The 21187-nt window shown below is 36.2% G+C and overlaps 1 protein-coding gene across 2 annotated transcripts in view; it reads right to left on the minus strand.

Annotated features, from left to right (window-relative positions):
• LOC128696893 (afadin- and alpha-actinin-binding protein B) overlaps positions 1-21187 on the minus strand; it is a 41175-nt gene that overhangs the window by 16728 nt on the left and 3260 nt on the right. The window contains exons 3-10 of one of the 2 annotated variants that reach the window (XM_070096177.1): positions 20430-20609; positions 19983-20114; positions 18458-18526; positions 17077-17228; positions 7151-7292; positions 4115-4292; positions 2963-3079; positions 181-335 (exon numbers count right to left, since the gene is read on the minus strand). In XM_070096177.1, the coding sequence (XP_069952278.1) occupies positions 181-335; positions 2963-3079; positions 4115-4292; positions 7151-7292; positions 17077-17228; positions 18458-18526; positions 19983-20114; positions 20430-20609 (1125 nt within the window). Of the gene's footprint in view, positions 1-180; positions 351-2962; positions 3080-4114; positions 4293-7150; positions 7293-17076; positions 17229-18457; positions 18527-19982; positions 20115-20429; positions 20610-21187 lie in introns of both variants that reach the window. The other variant, XM_070096176.1, reaches the window with a different exon arrangement.

Raw genomic sequence — 21187 nt, forward strand, 5'->3', positions numbered from 1 at the left:
GTCAAAAGTTAAGAGTTGGGACCAAGAACTAGAACTCACCTCCTCCTCCTCAAACTGTTATATGTAATTACACTTTCAGTTATTCACCTTTCCACAGGTATATGCACTTCACACACTGTTGTAGCTCATGGGATGAATCCTCATATATTCACACTAATGCTGTAATCACACACTACTCACTTCTCTGTTAAGTCTGATGGCAGCCTCTGTGAATTTGTCACGCTCCTGGTGCAGCAATTTCTTTTCTTTTGCTAGCTCCTGCCTATCTTTCTCCAAAGTTGCTCTTTCCTCTACATACTTGGCATCCTCTAGAAATGACAAGTCTTTTTCTTTTGCTGCAGCACCCTCGTCTGTTAAAATTTTTTAAATGTTAATATAGGTTGGCCATCACTAATCCGGCAATCAGTTATCTTGCTCCCTCAGTAATCCGGCACTAATTTTGGTTAGCATAATTTCAAATTTCATCATTATACTGACTCAATTTATTATACTGACTCAAATTTCATCATTATACTGACTCAGATTGTGCAGATGGTTGTAAATCCACAGCAGCAAGCCAGTGGAGGAGAAAGCAGTGATGAAAATGAGAAAAATGTAGCAGTCTCTCTATTGATAGGTTAATTAAGTGTATTCTAACCTAACCACTCTGTAATCCGGCACACTACAGGTCCCAATGATGCTGGATTAGTGATGGCTGACCTGTACAGTTGAAAATATTTGTATTCCCTATTTTACGTGTAATCCATATTATTATCATTCATTATGTTACACTTCTAAAACTACTGTTTATCTCACTCTTTGTTTTCATCAAAATGCAATACTAAAAAATTAAAATTAAAAAATAAAATTAAAATTTTTATTTCTTATGTGCCATACAAATTAGTTACAGTAGAAATACATTCATATTGAGTATACCTAATTTGAATCTGATTTTATTATGATACAGATTTAATTTGATACAATATAAAACTCAAAATAAGCCACAAATTATGCAGAAGTATTTCAGGCAAACAATTCACAAGGCTTTACATACTACTAATATCTATATGAAGTATTCAAAGAGTGTGATGTTTTTTATTTGCTTGATCCTATAGTAACAAACATGTGTTATGCTCTAAGAATTCCAGCAATTTAAACCCCTTCAAGTGCTGATATTTACTGATGAATAAGACATGTACAACACCTGGGTATCTTTATAATAAAAATGGTTTGCCAATTTTGTTTATTTTTAACCAGTGACTTTTTCAATTCAATACAGAAAAACGAGACAGAAGACAGTAGAAGAGGTAATCAGTCCCTCCACTTTGACAGGTGTTCAGTCCCTTACCCTTGATCAATCTGAGGTAAAGGTAGGAGATTGAATACTTACTGTATTTCGCAGCTTATTAGATGCATTTTTTTTTCAATAAAATGTCTCCAAAAACCACCCTGCATCCTATAAACTGAAGGTCAGTGACAGGAGCTATAAGTTTGGGGTGTGGGGTGGGCTGTAGCTCTCCCATTTACATCCAATGCCAAGCCATTGAAACTTAAAACATCTAATGCATAGGAGTGTCTTATAAGCTGTGAAATATGGTACATATATATTGGAGCCAAAAGAGATGTGTAGCATTTGAAGGAACTGTCACTGGTGAGTGGGGCCCACTAGTTTAAGTAGGCTATGCCTAAGAGTTGGGCCAGCAATAGATATCCCTTGTACCAAAATTCCAGTGTTGCTGAGTTAGACAAGACTAAAGAACACAAAGGCACAATATCATGACTGGAACAATACAAAGATAACACACACACAGGAGAAACTTTATGATGATTTTTCGGTCCAATTTTACCATTAACTAATCACACTAACAAATGAAGGTAAGGGAGCCAGTATATGTGTACTAGTTCCCTTACCTTCATGTGTTAGTGTGACTAGTTAATGGTCCAAGTCAGACTGAAACATCATCATAAAGTTTCTTTCACCTATGTGTGCATTATTTGTGTATTGTTCCAGACAAGAGTAATTACATTAATGGTATATAATACCAACAAGTTGATGAATAAAACATATGTGAAACACTTCAATAACTTTATTACGATTATATTTCACCAGTCAGTGGCTTATTCAACTCGGTACAGAGATAATATACCAGAGACAGTGGAAGGTGCATTGATTAGTCCCCTCAGCCTGGAGAGAATGTGTTCAGTCCCCTAGCCTTGATTGATCTGAAGCAGAGGCAGGAGGATGGACACATGTACCAGAGCCAGAACTGAGGCAGAGCAGATGCAGGCACCTTTGAGGATGTCTTGAACTGCTGCATCTTTCTTCTGTCTCTGCTGCTCCTTTCTTCTGCACCTGCTGTCTCTGCTGTCCATTTCTTCTGCACCTGCTGTCTCTGCTTCAGAATATTCAAGGCTAAGAGTTTGAACATATTCTATCCTGGCTGAGGGACTGATTACCTCATCTTCCAAAGTCTCTGGTACTATATAGTATCTGCATCGAATTGACAAAGCCACTGGTCGGAGAAACATTTTCACAATAAAGATACCGAAGTTTTGCACATGTCTTATTCATCAACATGCAGGTATGGTATACCATTAATCTAGTTATATTTTACTATGTTTTGTTTTATCCCAGCAAAGTCTAGCATCAAACTGGTGATGAGATAGATTAAGTGGCCTTATTTCTGTAAGTGGACATAAGATATCAACCAATATTGGTAATGTGTCTACTTTATAAAGTGCTATAAAATATCATGGAATGTAAAATTTATTCCGAATCAGTTTAAGTGTTGGTGAGAAAAGTTGATAGGATAGAAGAAGTACAGATGGGTATGAGATGCATATATGGCTAAAAAAGGTGAGAGCACTGTGTAAAGAGGGAGAGAGTGGAAGAGGAATGGTAGTAAAGGTGGTGGTGCTTGTTGCTGGCAATCTGCCTCAAACACACAAGTGTATATACACACCCTGACAAACTGTACAATACCTTTGCTGAGCAAAAGATGGTAGTAGGATAACTCATCTTTGGTGATGGTCAGTTGCTTTTCCAATTCACTAATTTCTTTCTTCAGATGCTCTTCAACATCCTTGCTACCTTTTTTACCTGAGAAGAAAAGTTAAATTAAATAACAATAACTCAACACTTTCTCCACGGGGAAGTGGAACAGAATTCTTCTTCCATAAGAAATGCATGTCGTAAGAGGTGACTAAAATGCCGGGAGCCAGGGGCTAGTAACCCTTTCTCCTGTATACAATACTAAAGGTAAAAAGTGAAACTTTTGTTTTTCGTTTTGGGCCACCCTGCCTCAGTGGGATACGGCCAGTTTGTTGAAAGAAGAATAATAATTCTACTTGAAGGAAATTGAAGTCAAAGGGAGGCTGCATTGACAAGGAAGGTCTACACCTACGTAAGACATTTAACTATACATCAATTTATGAAAATTAAGGTTAAAACAGGGTAACCTTGCCTAAACAAAACATACTTAATTTGGGCTTTGGCTTACATCATCAATGATAATGGTCCAGGATAGTCTGAAATGTTGTCTAAAGTTTGCTTTCCCAATTGTGGGATAGTAGTGAGCATTTTAATAGTAACCACAAAAAAGTAAATATTTAAACCATACCTTCACTTTTCAGAGAAAGAATGGCTTTGCAAGTCACTGATCACATTCAATGCTTTTTCTGTCACATGTGAAGGCAGCAATATTTGAAAAATAAAATACAGTGGAACCTCGGCACTCGAACTTAATTAGTTCCAGAAGGCTGTTCAGGTGCTGATCTGTTTGAGTACAGAACAAATTTTTCCCAACCAATTTTCTTTTGGGTTGGCTGTAATCACTAACCCTCTTAGGCCCCATGGTGACTTATTTACACAAATACATGTAATATAAAAAAAACATCAAAAAATGCGAAGAAACATGAAATAGTTTACAGAGAAGCTTTGGCAGGCCGTGTCTGTTTGGTGTTGTGCCGAGCAAATGGTCAACTACTGAGCAATTTGCTTACCGAACAAAGCATTCGAATACCGAATTGTTTGAGTATGGAGCTGTTTGAGTACTGAGGTTCCACTGTACTGCCATAATCTCAAAACAATGGTGAACTTTTCCTCCTTAAAGCCATAAAACAACCAGATACTTACATTTTTCTTCAAAAATCTGCATAATTGTCTTCATATGGACATCGAAGGTCTGCTGCACTTGATCACGAAACGCATGGAACTCTAGCTTATATACAGGATCATCCAGACTATCTGTACTCAATATGGATGATGTCATGGAAGAATTCATGTCTCCTTCTGTGGGCAATTTGTTTTCATTCTGAAAAAAAAAAAAGTTTATACTCATCCTCAATATTTATACATACCTAGTTTTTATTGCATTTATGGATTTAGAAAAGGCATATGACCGAGTGGATAGGGAAGCAATGTGGCGGATGTTGCAAGTATATGGAATAGGTGGTAAGTTACTAAATGCTGTAAAGAGCTTTTATGAGGATAGTGAGGCTCAGGGTAGGGTGTGTAGAAGAGAGGGAGAATACTTCCCGGTAAAAGTAGGTCTTAGACAGGGATGTGTAATGTCACCATGGTTGTTTAATATATTTATAGATGGGGTTGTAAGAGAAGTAAATGCTAGGGTGTTCGGGAGAGGGAGTGGGATTAAATTATGGGGAATTAAATACAAAATGGGAAGTGACACAGTTACTTTTTGCTGATGATACTGTGCTTATGGGAGATTCTAAAGAAAAATTGCAAATGTTAGTAGATGAATCTGGGAATGTGTGTAAAGGTAGAAAGTTGAAAGTGAACACAGAAAAGAGTAAGGTGATGAGAGTATCAAATGATTTAGATAAAGAAAAATTGGATATCAAATTGGGGAGGAGTAGTATGGAAGAAGTGAATGTTTTCAGATATTTGGGAGTTGACGTGTCAGCAGATGGATTTATGAAGGATGAGGTTAATCATAGAATTGATGAAGGAAAAAAGGTGAGTGGTGCATTGAGGTATATGTGGAGGCAAAAAATGTCATCTATGGAGGCAAAGAAGGGAATGTATGAAAGTATAGTAGTACCAACACTCTTATATGGGTGTGAAGCTTGGGTGGTAAATGCAGCAGCAAGGAGGCAGTTGGAGGCAGTGGAGATGTCCTGTCTAAGAGCAATGTGTGATGTAAATATTATGCAGAAAATTTGGAGTGTGGAAATTAGGAGAAGGTGTGGGGTTAATAAAAGTATTAGTTAGAGGGCTGAAGAGGGTTTGTTGAGGTGGTTTGGTCATTTAGAGAGAATGGATCAAAGTAGAATGACATGGAGAGCATATAAATCTGTAGGAGAAGGAAGGCGGGGTAGGGGTCATACTCGAAAAGGTTAGAGGGAGGGGGTAAAGGAGGTGTTGTGGGCGAGGGGTTTGGACTTCCAGCAATCGTGCGTGAGCGTGTTAGATAGGAGTGAATGGAGACAAATGGTATTTGGGACCTGACGATCTGTTGGAGTGTGAGCAGGGTAATATTTAGTGAAGGGATTCAGGGAAACCGGTTATTTTATATAACCGGATTTGAGTCCTGGAAATGGGAAGTACAATGCCTGCACTCTAAAGGAGGGGTTTGGGATATTGGCGGTTTGGAGAGATATATTGTGTATTTTTATACGTATATACTTCTAAACTGTTGTATTCTGGGCACCTCTGCAAAAACAGTGATTATGTGTGAGTGAGGTGAAAGTGTTGAATGATGATGAAAGTATTTTCTTTTTGGGGATTTTCTTTCTCTTTGGGTCACCCTGCCTCGGTGGGAGACGGCCGACTTGTTGAAAAAAAAAAAAAAAACTAGTTTCCTACTCTATGAAACAGATTAGAGGTGTTAACCCTTTCAGTGTTGGCCCCGTAATATTACAGCTTGAGAGTCAGTGATACTACACCAAAATTCTAGCTCCTTCAAATCTGGTGGAAGAAAGCTGGTAGGCCTACATATGAAAGAATGGGTCTGCATGGTCAGTATGCGCAGTATAAAAAAAATCCTGCAGCACGCATTGCATGATGAGAAAAAAAAAAGACCGTGTTTTTGGTTTAAAACAGTGACTTTGTGGTGTAGTTTTGTATGGTATTTATAGTTATATTCTTGTTTTCTTGGTCTCATTTGATAGAATGGAAGATATGTTACAGAAATGGAGATGATTTTGATTGGTTTCACGATGAAAAGTACCTTGAAATTGAGCTCAAAGTAGCAGAAATATTTGATTTTTGCCAAAGTTCAAGAGTAAACAAATGACGTTGCTGTTCAATGTGTGTCCAACTGGCCAGTCTAATACACAGTCACAAATGGGTTGACATTATTTATACAATTATTATAATAATGCAGTAGTTTGCATAACAGTATATCTTCTATTTTTTGCGAGAATAAAAATTCAAAATGGAAAGCAAGAGTAATACAAGAGGGGCCTGGAGACGTGGCTAATGAACAGAGAAAAATGTTATTTTAGTGCCAGGAATATCTGCCTTGTTTATTCTGGACCCTATTTTGAAATTTGCATCTTTTGAAATTTGTGTGAAATTGGCCAAATTGCTAATTTCTGACCACTTTATTGGGTAGTTGAAATAGGTAAATAGGCAGTTTCTTGTACTCAATCAATAGAACAAATGGAATTCTAGTGAAATAGCTATGATTTTTAGTTGACTGGAACAATGGAATTGGCTGAAAATAAGGCTCAAAGTGGGCAAAATCGCCAATTCATAAATATCGCCAAGATCGCTAACTTCAAGAGAGCATAATTTCGTAAGTTTTCCATCAAATTTCTGTCATTTCATAAGAAAAAATATTTTTTTTTTATTTTTCGACACAGAGAGTGAGTTAAGAATCAGGGGTCTCGACACTGAAAGGGTTAATTGAAAACAAACTGAGTGTCAGCACTTTCCTTCACGTCAATATAGTCTTCAACTATTCAAGAAATACCCCTGTTAGATGTTTAGAGAATTATGATACATACCTGATTAATTTAAAACTGCAATCTACTACTATGTAGTTGCTAAGAGAAAAACAGTTATTCAATAAAAAATATAGTAAACTTATAACAATAATAATAATAATTATAATAAACAATAATAAACATTAGAAAAAATTGTTTCTGACAACCGTCTCTTATAAAGCAAAATTGGAAATATAAAACTTGTTAGCTTAGAACTTACTTTAGAATATTTAGAAATAAGTTTTGACATCTGAGTGGAGATTGAAGAAAGACAAGTCTTGAGTTGATCATTTTCAGCACTGAGCTGCCCAACCCAAGCCTCGTACTGGCTTAGAATTCTTCGGTGCAGGTCCTCTTCATGTCTATTATTAAAAAGACAACAATACAGTAACCATGTTACTACTGAGTGTTACTTGTAACACGAATTAATAATTTGTGATTTCTGAGCTTTACAGTTGAATAAAGGAGCATTAATACGGTGGAACCTCAGTTTTCGTTTGCCCTGGGTTTCGTCAAATTCGGTTTTTGATGGCTTTTTTCATCAAAATTTTCTCCCAGTTTTCGTTCATCACCTCTGTTTTCGTCAGTCCACTGTACCAAACATGTCTGCCTGCCAACGCCCACACAAAGCATTCCACGCGTTCTGAGTAAGTCTGGCTTTGTTTCTCGTCGAATGAACATTACCCTGTGTGTTCATCTGAAACATTTCATAGTAATCCATTGTTTTTTGTGCTTGTTTATTGAGTGTGACTGCTAGATAAGCCACCATGGGGCCAAAGAAAGTTCTGAGTGCCAACCCTTTGATAAAGAAGGCAAGAAACGCAATAGAATTCAAGAAAGAACTCGTAGCAAAGTACTATTGGGTTGGATGTGAGTGAGAGAGTTGGTGGATGACCACAGGAAAGAGCTAACCCCTGAAGAGCTGCAACACCTTCAACTGGAACAGCAACAGCTCGCAGCTGAGGAAATTGCTTCAGAGGAGGAGGAAGAGAGAGGGGAGAATGTGCCTTCTTCACTGATTAAGGACATGTGTGCAAAGTGGAGTGAGTTGGAAAGTTTTGTGGAGAAATATCACCCAAACAAAGCTGTTGTAAGCCGTGTCTGCAACATGTTCAATGAGAATGCGTTGTCCCATTTTAGGCAAATCTTAAAGAGACGCCAGAAACAGACCTCTCTGGATAGACTTTTTTGTGCGACAGGGGTCTAGTGACTTTTAAGCTGATTCTAGTGCCAGTAAAAGACAAAGAAAGGAAGTAACCCCGGACAGGGCCTTGATACCTGAAATCCTTATGGACGGGGATTCTCCTTCCAAATAATAACCTCTCCTCCTCCCTCTCCTCTCCTCGCTGTCTTCCATATGCCAACAAGTCTTCAATAAAGGTAAAAGTGATATTAAATGTTCATTTATCTATTTCATTAGTCCTTTATATTTATTTCTCATTGTTTTCTGCATGTAAAACTATAGTTATTCCTTATAAAATGCATTTTTTGTTAATACTTCTGGGTGTCTGGAACGGATTAATTGGATTTACATTATCTCTTGTGGGAAATATTGCTTCAGTTTTCGTTGAATTCAGTTTTTGTCAGACTTTCTGGAATGAATTAATGATAAACACCGAGGTTCCACTGTATATGGTAGACTGCAATCTAGGGCCATTACACAGCAAAACAGAATAAAGAAAAACCATATGAACATGTAAGACTGTGTTCCAGGACAAAAGAAAGAACATATATTTCTTGACATAGAGGTATCCAACAAAACTGAATACAAGAGGCAGTACACCATAAATGAACCAAACAGCCATATACAGAAAGAATAAGTAAAGGAATTTAATGAAAAGATGAGAAAAGCAAAATCCACAAGCTACGACCAAGTTTTACCCAAAAATAAAACGAGTACACCACACACAACAAATTACAGTTCTGTACAGGTATGTAAAAAATAAATCACTTGAAAATAAATGAAATAGTGGCCACAACTTACTATTATAGTTCCTGTAATACATCAGGCAAAGCACACAAATGTTTACCAGTACTAATCCAATGGCTGTATAAGAATAAATTTATGTTTTGTACAATACAGGACAAAATATAGAACATCCACCTGCATTTACACAGTGAGAACCAAACTAATTACCTTGATTAATTTTTGTCATACAAAGCAAATCACTAGTGAAAACGGACTGCTATATCTCAATGGATTTATGCATCCTTTCCCTATCCCTAAAGATGTCACTAGTGGGATCAAGTAGAAAAACCATATGGGCAAATTATGTGACATGCGTGTCCCTTCAAAAAGGTCTGTTGCTGATCTCAGGACCAAGCATCAGTGTATAAGGCTAAGAGAAGTACTCAGTATTCATTCTGTTAAGTATATTATTGGTGTTAAGGCAGACATGGAAGCTTGCAGCCATGTATCTCATTAGTTAGTTTACAAGATCTATCCCTGGGAGGTAGTTGATGGCATTTGTTTTTATATATGCCAGGAAGGCAACACCACATAACTTATAACCAATGAGATAGTAGTAATGCAGCGAGAAGAAATCCAAGTTAAGAAAGACACCTATATTTATACCCAGGAAACTGTTTAGGAATTAAAATGCTGATTCAACTCTATGGTATTGTGGTCTAAGTAACATGTTTACCAGAAAAATTATACTGTATACCCTGTGATTAATTAGTAATATATATATATATATATATATATATATATATATATATATATATATATATATATATATATATATATATATCTATATATATATCTATATATATATATATATATATATATATATATATATATATATATATATATATATATATATATATATATATTATATATATATATATATTATATATATATATATATATTTATTTTTTATTATTTTTTTTATTATCACACCGGCCGATTCCCACCAAGGCAGGGTGGCCCGAAAAAGAAAAACTTTCACCATCATTCACTCCATCACTGTCTTGCCAGAAGGGTGCTTTACACTACAGTTTTTAAACTGCAACATTAACACCCCTCCTTCAGAGTGCAGGCACTGTACTTCCCATCTCCAGGACTCAAGTCCGGCCTGCCGGTTTCCCTGAATCCCTTCATAAATGTTACTTTGCTCACACTCCAACAGCACGTCAAGTATTAAAAACCATTTGTCTCCATTCACTCCTATCAAACACGCTCACGCATGCCTGCTGGAAGTCCAAGCCCCTCGCACACAAAACCTCCTTTACCCCCTCCCTCCAACCCTTCCTAGGCCGACCCCTACCCCGCCTTCCTTCCACTACAGACTGATACACTCTTGAAGTCATTCTGTTTCGCTCCATTCTCTCTACATGTCCGAACCACCTCAACAACCCTTCCTCAGCCCTCTGGACAACAGTTTTGGTAATCCCGCACCTCCTCCTAACTTCCAAACTACGAATTCTCTGCATTATATTCACACCACACATTGCCCTCAGACATGACATCTCCACTGCCTCCAGCCTTCTCCTCGCTGCAACATTCATCACCCACGCTTCACACCCATATAAGAGCGTTGGTAAAACTATACTCTCATACATTCCCCTCTTTGCCTCCAAGGACAAAGTTCTTTGTCTCCACAGACTCCTAAGTGCACCACTCACTCTTTTTCCCTCATCAATTCTATGATTCACCTCATCTTTCATAGACCCATCTGCTGACACGTCCACTCCCAAATATCTGAATACGTTCACCTCCTCCATACTCTCTCCCTCCAATCTGATATTCAATCTTTCATCACCTAATCTTTTTGTTATCCTCATAACCTTACTCTTTCCTGTATTCACCTTTAATTTTCTTCTTTTGCACACCCTACCAAATTCATCCACCAATCTCTGCAACTTCTCTTCAGAATCTCCCAAGAGCACAGTGTCATCAGCAAAGAGCAGCTGTGACAACTCCCACTTTGTGTGTGATTCTTTATCTTTTAACTCCACGCCTCTTGCCAAGACCCTCGCATTTACTTCTCTTACAACCCCATCTATAAATATATTAAACAACCACGGTGACATCACACATCCTTGTCTAAGGCCTACTTTTACTGGGAAAAAATTTCCCTCCTTCCTACATACTCTAACTTGAGCCTCACTATCCTCGTAAAAACTCTTCACTGCTTTCAGTAACCCACCTCCTACACCATACACTTGCAACATCTGCCACATTGCCCCCCTATCCACCCTGTCATACGCCTTTTCCAAATCCATAAATGCCACAAAGACCTCTTTAGCCTTATCTAAATACTGTTCACTTATATGTTTCACTGTAAACACCTGGTCCACACACCCCCTACCTTTCCTAAAGCCTCCTTGTTCATCTGCTATCCTATTCTCCGTCTTACTCTTAATTCTTTCAATTATAACTCTACCATACACTTTACCAGGTACACTCAACAGACTTATCCCCCTATAATTTTTGCACTCTCTTTTATCCCCTTTGCCTTTATACAAAGGAACTATGCATGCTCTCTGCCAATCCCTAGGTACCTTACCTTCTTCCATACATTTATTAAATAATTGCACCAACCACTCCAAAACTATATCCCCACCTGCTTTTAACATTTCTATCTTTATCCCATCAATCCCGGCTGCCTTACCCCCTTTCATTTTACCTACTGCCTCACGAACTTCCCCCACACTCACAACTGGCTCTTCCTCACTCCTACAAGATGTTATTCCTCCTTGCCCTATACACGAAATCACAGCTTCCCTATCTTCATCAACATTTAACAATTCCTCAAAATATTCCTTCCATCTTCCCAATACCTCTAACTCTCCATTTAATAACTCTCCTCTCCTATTTTTAACTGACAAATCCATTTGTTCTCTAGGCTTTCTTAACTTGTTAATCTCACTCCAAAACTTTTTCTTATTTTCAACAAAATTTGTTGATAACATCTCACCCACTCTCTCATTTGCTCTCTTTTTACATTGCTTCACCACTCTCTTAACTTCTCTCTTTTTTCTCCATATACTCTTCCCTCCTTGCATCACTTCTACTTTGTAAAAACTTCTCATATGCTAACTTTTTCTCCCTTACTACTCTCTTTACATCATCATTCCACCAAACGCTCCTCTTCCCTCCTGCACCCACTTTCCTGTAACCACAAACTTCTGCTGAACACTCTAACACTACATTTTTAAACCTACCCCATACCTCTTCGACCCCATTGCCTATGCTCTCATTAGCCCATCTATCCTCCAATAGCTGTTTATATCTTACCCTAACTGCCTCCTCTTTTAGTTTATAAACCTTCACCTCTCTCTTCCCTGATGCTTCTATTCTCCTTGTATCCCATCTACCTTTTACTCTCAGTGTAGCTACAACTAGAAAGTGATCTGATATATCTGTGGCCCCTCTATAAACATGTACATCCTGAAGTCTACTCAACAGTCTTTTATCTACCAATACATAATCCAACAAACTACTGTCATTTCGCCCTACATCATATCGTGTATACTTATTTATCCTCTTTTTCTTAAAATATGTATTACCTATAACTAAACCCCTTTCTATACAAAGTTCAATCAAAGGGCTCCCATTATCATTTACACCTGGCACCCCAAACTTACCTACCACACCCTCTCTAAAAGTTTCTCCTACTTTAGCATTCAAGTCCCCTACCACAATTACTCTCTCACTTGGTTCAAAGGCTCCTATACATTCACTTAACATCTCCCAAAATCTCTCTCTCTCCTCTGCATTCCTCTCTTCTCCAGGTGCATACACGCTTATTATGACCCACTTCTCGCATCCAACCTTTACTTTAATCCACATAATTCTTGAATTTACACATTCATATTCTCTTTTCTCCTTCCATAACTGATCATTTAACATTACTGCTACCCCTTCCTTTGCTCTAACTCTCTCAGATACTCCAGATTTAATCCCATTTATTTCCCCCCACTGAAACTCTCCTACCCCCTTCAGCTTTGTTTCGCTTAGGGCCAGGACATCCAACTTCTTTTCATTCATAACATCAGCAATCATCTGTTTCTTGTCATCCGCACTACATCCACGCACATTTAAGCAACCCAGTTTTATAAAGTTTTTCTTCTTCTCTTTTTTAGTAATTGTATACAGGAGAAGGGGTTACTAGCCCATTGCTCCCGGCATTTTAGTCGCCTCATACGACACGCATGGCTTACGGAGGAAAGATTCTTTTCCACTTCCCCATGGACAATAGAAGAAATAAAAAAGAACAAGAGCTATTTAGAAAAAAGAGAAAAACCTAGATGTATGTATATATATATATGCATGTGCGTGTCTGTGAAGTGTGACCAAAGTGTAAGTAGGAGTAGCAAGATATCCCTGTTATCTTAGCGTGTTTATGAGACAGAAAAAGAAACCAGCAATCCTACCATCATGCAAAACAGTTACAGGTTTTTGTTTCACAGTCATCTGGCAGGACGGTAGTACTTCCCTGGGTGGTTGCTGTCTACCAACCTACTACCTATATATATATATATATATATATATATATATATATATATATATATATATATATATATATATATATATTTTATATATATATATATGTATATATATATATATATATATATATATATATATATATATATATATATATATATATATATATATATATTATATATATATATATATATATATAATATATATATATATATATTTATATTTATATATATATATATATATATATATATATATATATATATATATATATATATATAAATATATATATATATATATAAATATATATATATATTTAAATATATATATATATAAATATTTATATATATATTATATATATATATATTATATATATATATATATATATATTATATATATACAGTGGACCCCCGCATAACGATGGCATCGCATAGCGATTTTTCCGCATAACGATTACTTTTATCGCAAAATTTTTGCCCCGCATACCGATTAAAAACCCGCATACCGATTTTCGTCCGAGACGCGTCCAATGTGCCCTCAGCCAGCCTCACATGTGCCGCTCCGTCCCATTGTTTACCAGCCAGCCTCCGCGGTAACATCCAAGCATACACTCGGAATATTTCGTATTATTACAGTATTTTCGGTGCTGTTTCTGGAAAATAAGTGACCATGGGCCCCAAGAAAGCTTCTAGTGCCAACCCTACACCTCAAAGGGTAAGAATTACTATAGAGATGAAGAAAGAGATAATTGATAAGTATGAAAGTGGAGTGCGTATAGCCGACCTAGTCAAGCTGTACAAGAAACCCCAATCAACCATCGCTACTATTGTGGGCACCAGAAAGACAATCAAGGAAGCTGTTCTTGCCAAAGGTTCAACTGTGTTTTCGAAACAAAGATCGCAATTGATGGAAGATGTTGAGAGACTCTTATTGGTGTGGATAAATGAAAAACAGATAGCAGGAGATAGCGTCTCTCAAGCGATCATATGTGAAAAGGCTAGGAAGTTGCATGACGATTTAATTAAAAAAATGCCTGCAACTAGTGATGATGTGAGTGAATTTAAGGCCAGCAAAGGTTGGTTTGAGAGATTTAAGAAGCGTAGTGGCATCCATAGTGTGATAAGGCATGGTGAGGCTGCCAGTTCGGACCACAAAGCGGCTGAAAAATATGTGCAGGAATTCAAGGAGTACATAGAAACTGAAGGACTGAAACCTGAACAAGTGTTTAATTGTGATGAAACAGGCCTGTTCTGGAAGAAAATGCCAAGCAGGACCTACATTACTCAGGAGGAAAAGGCACTCCCAGGACATAAGCCTATGAAAGACAGGCTTACTTTGTTGATGTGTGCCAATGCTACTGGTGATTGCAAAGTGAAGCCTTTATTAGTGTATCACTCTGAAACTCCCAGAGCGTTCAGGCAAAAGAATGTCCTCAAGGATAATTTGTGTGTGCTGTGGAGGGCAAACAGTAAGGCATGGGTCACTAGGGAATTTTTCTATAACTGGTTACACCATGCATTTGCCCCCAATGTGAAAAATTACCTAACTGAAAAGAAATTAGAACTTAAGTGCCTCCTGGTGTTAGACAATGCCCCTGGTCATCCTACAGACGTGTCAGAGCGACTTTATGGGGACATGAGCTTCATTAAGGTGAAGTTTTTGCCTCCTAATACCACTCCTCTCCTGCAGCCCATGGACCAGCAGGTTATTTCCAACTTCAAGAAACTGTACACAAAAGCTCTGTTTGAAAGGTGCTTTGTAATGACCTCAGAAACTCAACTGACTCTAAGAGAGTTTTGGAGAGATCACTTTAATATCCTCAATTGTGTAAACCTTATAGGTAAGGCTTGGGAGGAAGTGACAAAGAGGACCTTGAACTCTGCTTGGAAGAAACTGTGGCCAGAATGTGTAGACAAAAGGGATTTTGAAGGGTTTGAGGCTAACCCTGAGAATCCTGTGCCAGTTGAGGAATCCATTGTGGCATTGGGAAAGTCCTTGGGGTTGGAGGTTAGTGGGGAGGATGTGGAAGAGTTGGTGGAGGAGGACAATGAAGAACTAACCACTGATGAGCTGCTAGATCAACTTCAACAGCAAGAGGCCACACCTGAGGAAATTGCTTCGGAGGAGGGGAGAGAGAAATTGAAGAAGTTGCCTACTTCAAAGATTAAGGAAATCTGTGCAAAGTGGCTTGAAGTGCAAACCTTCATGGATGAAAATCACCCTCACACAGCTATTGCAAGCCGTGCTGGTGATTATTACACTGACAATGTTGTGAAACACTTTAGGCAAGTCATAAAGGAACGAGAGGTACAGGCCACTATGGACAGATATCTTGTGCGAAAGAAGTCCAGTGACTCTGAAGCTGGCCCTAGTGGCATTAAAAGAAGAAGGGAAGTAACCCCAGAAAAGGACTTACTACCTCAAGTCCTAATGGAAGGGGATTCCCCTTCTAAACACTAACACACTCTCTCCCCTCCTCCCATCCCATCAATCATCACCAGATCTTCAATAAAAGTAAGTGTCATTTAATTGTGCATGCCTTTTTCAGTTTGTGTGTATTAAAATTAACATTTCATGTGGTAAAAAAATTTTTTTTTCATACTTTTGGGCGTCTTGCACGGATTAATTTTATTTCCATTATTTCTTATGGGGAAAATTGATTCGCATAACGATTATTTCGCATAACGATGAGCCCTCTTGCACGGATTAAAATCGTTAACCGGGGGTCCACTGTATATATATATATATATAATATGCAAAACAACCACTCTGAAAAAATAGAGAAATTCCAAGCGCTTTCGTGACAACTCACATTATCAAGGAACTATGAAAGTAAAGCATCCAAGGAAGCTATATAAGGGGTCGGCCAGCACCTCACTATCAGATCCCACAACGGTTAAACACCTGACGCGCGGCGACCCAACTTGGATAGGTCCTTTGCACAACTCACCCCACAAACTATTCTACCCAAGAAAATTAAAAAATTATTTGTCCAGTGTATTATTAAATTCTTCCCAAATTCTCTATTTTTTCAGAGTGGTTGTTTTGCATATTCCAAAATCACCTGTTTACTGTGATCTTATTGCATATATATAATATATATATATATATATATATATATATATATATATATATATATATATATATATATATATATATATATATATATAATATATATATATATATATATATATATATATATATATATATATATATATATATATATATATATATATATATATATATATATATATGCAATAAGATCACAGTAAACAGGTGATTTCAAAATATGTAAATATATGCATATATATATATATATGCATATATATATATATATATATATATATATATATATATATATATATATATATATATATATATATATATATATATATATATATATATATATATATATATAATATATATATATATATATAATATATATATATAATATATATATATATAATATATATATATATATATATAATATATATATATATATATATAATATATATATATATATATATATATATATATATATATATATATATATATATATATATATATATATATATATATATATATATATATATATATATATATATATATATATATATATATATATATAGTTAACTTCTAAATGACATTTAAAGAATTTTTCATTACTTGTATATCACAAACCACAACCTAACTCTCACCGAGCATTTGAAGCTTCTGTTTTCCACTTAGCTCTTGAGCGGTTGGTTCTTGCTAGTGTACTGGAGACTGTCATGCTGGGAGGTCGTAACTCTGATGAGCGATCTCCAGAAATTAATCGATGGAGACGCTCAGTAAGTCTGTTATTCTCAATCTAAGAATGCAAAGACAAGCAAGACAGTCAATGACAAAGGCATCAAATTGATCAAATTATCTAAACCAAAGCATGTTATTACAATACTGCATCTAGTAAGGGCTTGGCTACCAAGTCCTTGCAAGAATATTTACATCTATGTATTTACAAGAAGTTCCAAAAATTTGGGTCCAAGAGAGAAAAATAAACAATTTACAAAAATTCCTTAAATAATCAAATTGAATGACATTAACAGCCATACACATCACCGAACATTTCTTGATACAATGTTCCAAAAGCAACTTAAACCTTTGGAGGCAGCACATCATCATGACACCTTTGACCAGTTTCGAGGGGTTCTTCTACCTTTGCTACCTGGCCTGAGGCGAAGAATCCTTTTTGACTGATCAACTAAACTGATGTTGTTAGCAGCCCATAGGTCCACATAACCATCACAACCTAATTGATCAGGCACTCACAGGATAATGGTCCAGTTTAATCTTGAAAACTTCTATTTTCATTTTGGTATTACATATTTCTCTGACTATTACAATGTACTGTCATCTTGTAGCTTGGAAATGGACTGGTGACTCTCACCGTAATTTGTCGGTAAGGTGTGCTCTGGTGTTTTTACATAACCATACAAAAGTGCTAAAACATTGGTACTGTATTTGATTTATCAATGGTTATGGAAAGCAAGTTATCTTAATGATTTTATGCTTTTCTTGCACAGATTGTGTCAAACAACTGTAAAATTTCTATTTGTTTGTTGTTAGGAAATTGAAAATAATACATAGCATACTAAATACAGGACCATAATTCTGTCTTAGTAAATAAGTTCATTCTGTTGGCTATTATCTCAGTTACATTATAAGATTCCTTCGCACTTAGTCCAGGTCTGCGGATAATGCCATAATATGACATGTGCATAGTGGAGGCAGAGCCCAAATGTTGACAAAGGACCAAATACAGTAATATGATACAGATCTAGGATTCTGATGGAGTACATTACTGAACTCTGCTTTTTTTTTTTTTCTCTGTTTAGATCTCATAAAGATAGGGCTAGAGAAGTCAGACTGAACAGTATTGTTGTAACTTTATTGGTCTTTTTCTGGGCTTCAGGAAAGAAATCTGTGAGCTTCACAGTGATCACCACTGCATTTAAGCTTTACATAGTTGCTGCTTTGATATTTCTAGATTTATCTGGCTTTTTAATCACAAGTGCTGCAAACACAATGGCAGGTATGTACCTCTTTCTTCCGAAGTTCATGTTGATGGTGAACTTCTCGCTGCTGCAGAACACTACTTAATTTCCGTACCTGTAGGAGGATATAACAATAGTAATATTATTATTAGCATTCATAATTTTTGTATTTGTAAATGTACATTTGTAATACTGTTAAATCTTCATGCAAATGTACTTACAATAGCACAATACACACTGTGGCTACACCTACAGTGGTTGGGCTAGTGACCACTTACATACAGTGGAGCCTTCCATGTGCATTATTACCATATTCACAGATGCTATTGTTGCATGTCTTACTCATCCATTCATGGATAGCATGACCCATAAGGGTGATTTAGGACATTTGGCTGGAAACATCATCAGACACCTTGAACCACAGTAAACACTTTTGCCTCTATCAAAGTACATACTCTTGTTTTATATTTTCTCTTATACTTTAATGATTCTTCTTGTAGTTATCAATAAACTCATCCTTTTATCAACTAATGAGGATTTATTGATTGTTTTCAGTCTTCATTAGTCATATTTTTTAAAAATGGGAAAAAATTCTGTCACATAACAATAGACTTATTTATATTATCTACGTGACCTTTGAATCTACTGTTACGTATCCTAATTTTAGTCCAAAATATACCGTGAAAAGAATTTTCATTTCACGATCCATATGACTGAAGACTATTTTAAAGTTTGCCAATGTAACAGATGAAGATGACAATGCTTCATTTATATCATCTGGTGATAATCTTTTGAGTACAAATTCTTCTATCCTCCTTTACCTCTAGTGTTAAAGTCAGCCTTCACTGCTCCTCTGGCTCCAGCATACATATCTCCATCTTCACTCTGTACAGCCTCTCCTCACTTAGCGACATACTCATTTACTGATGCCTTGGATTTACGACGGGCTCTCTGACCAGTATTTATACCTAATAATGTATATATTAAAGCTGATTTCCTCTATTCTGTTTATTTCAATATACAGTACACTACTGTATAAACACTTAAAAGCATACCAGAAATATTAAAAATGGTGCAAAGGTGACATTAAAGCAATATCAAAGATGGTTGACACAAACCCACTAGCATAATAGTATGCTCCTCACTTAGCGATGAATTCGTTTAATGACGTGGTCTTAGGAACGTAACACCATCATTAAGTAAGGAGAGGCTGTATTAAATTGATAAAGCCTGCTGTGCTGCCGAACTGTCATCATTACTCCTCCCTGCCCCTCTTTAAGGCAATCAGCATTTTATCACAGTCTAATATTTTTCAAGATTTTTTTTTTTAATCTTTTTACTTTCATTGCATGGACTTTTGTATATTAAACTCCATCATCCATCTGTTAACCAATCCTTTCGTTGGATGTCCCCCTACAACTTGTTCCCTCTGACTCAAATTTGTACACTGATCTCTTATATTTTATTCATTCCTTTTTAACCTCCCATTGGAAAATTAGTATCACCATAAGCATAGAGGAAGACCCAAATAAAAATTAAAACAAAATGAATGTAGAAAAAACAATCAATACCTCCTCTTTCTCAGCCTTGAGTTTGGAAGCCAAAGCTTTACTAACAGAAACTGCTTGTCGTTCCTTCTCCTGAGCATCACACACCAGCCGCTCTTTTTCCTCCACATTTCCTCGCAGATCTTTTATATTGCTCTGTTTTAAAAAAATACATAATGAAATAAAATAATTTTATAAAATAGAGAAAGATGTTTTTTAAGGCTGTGTCTTAATATTCTCCCTCAAAATAGCACTACACTTCTAATGAATAAAGACATGTAAAAGAAAAAACTTTTTTCAAGTTTTTTCCTTCTTTCACTTCTGTAGAATAAAAAAAAATTATATATGTACTGTACTTACAAACAAAAATCTAAACTTTACAAATGAAATAGTGTAACCAAGACAATAAATCACCCCTATATTAAAGTCCTCTAACTTTATGAAAAACTGACATGTAAATGTTTTGTGTACCTGGCAGTGGTTAAGATCAGCAATATCTCTTCTCCTCTGGTCAAGAAGGTTGTTACTGTCTCGAGCAGAAGCACGATACAACTGCGTCACCTCCCAACAGGTATTAATAAGAGCCACCAAATTAACTCTTTGGCTTCCTGTTTCAATAAGTGGACAACCAAGACCCATTCCCTGTAGTTCCTGTAATGAAATTAAAGCTAAAATACAGTACAGAACTAATATTAACTATATGAACAGAATAATCAAACAGAGCACACAAATAAGGCCAGAACTAATTACAATGAACTTCATTAAAACAACTGAATGCTCATCAAAGAAACACTGAAAGTCTTCACATGGAACTCAACATTCTGCAGTCAAAGACTTTAGCTACAACATTGAAAATTAAAACTGCTCCTTATGCATAATGGAGGAGGGTATAAAAAGTAGAAAAATAAATCAATATTATGTTCCTTTACCTTCCTAAATACAACTGTGTTTCCAAAAGTCATTTTTTTTTTATGGTGTTGTCAAAGCATCGGCCAATTTTAAGATTACTGTATCACAAAGCCCGAGTGGGTTAATTTTACAACTGTGTTACAATAATTAAAAATTATGGAGTAGAGCAAATGTCTCAGATTTTCCAAATAAAAAAACTGTAAACTGGTATGAACAATGAAAAAATTGCAAACCGGTATTAACAAAGTCTTTCAGCAAACAATATAAAATAATATAATAGTTAATGGAGACAAATTCCAATGTCTCAGATGTGGGAAGAA

The sequence above is a fragment of the Cherax quadricarinatus genome, chromosome 52 (assembly GCF_038502225.1).
Source record: "Cherax quadricarinatus isolate ZL_2023a chromosome 52, ASM3850222v1, whole genome shotgun sequence".
Lineage (NCBI taxonomy): Eukaryota > Metazoa > Arthropoda > Malacostraca > Decapoda > Parastacidae > Cherax > Cherax quadricarinatus.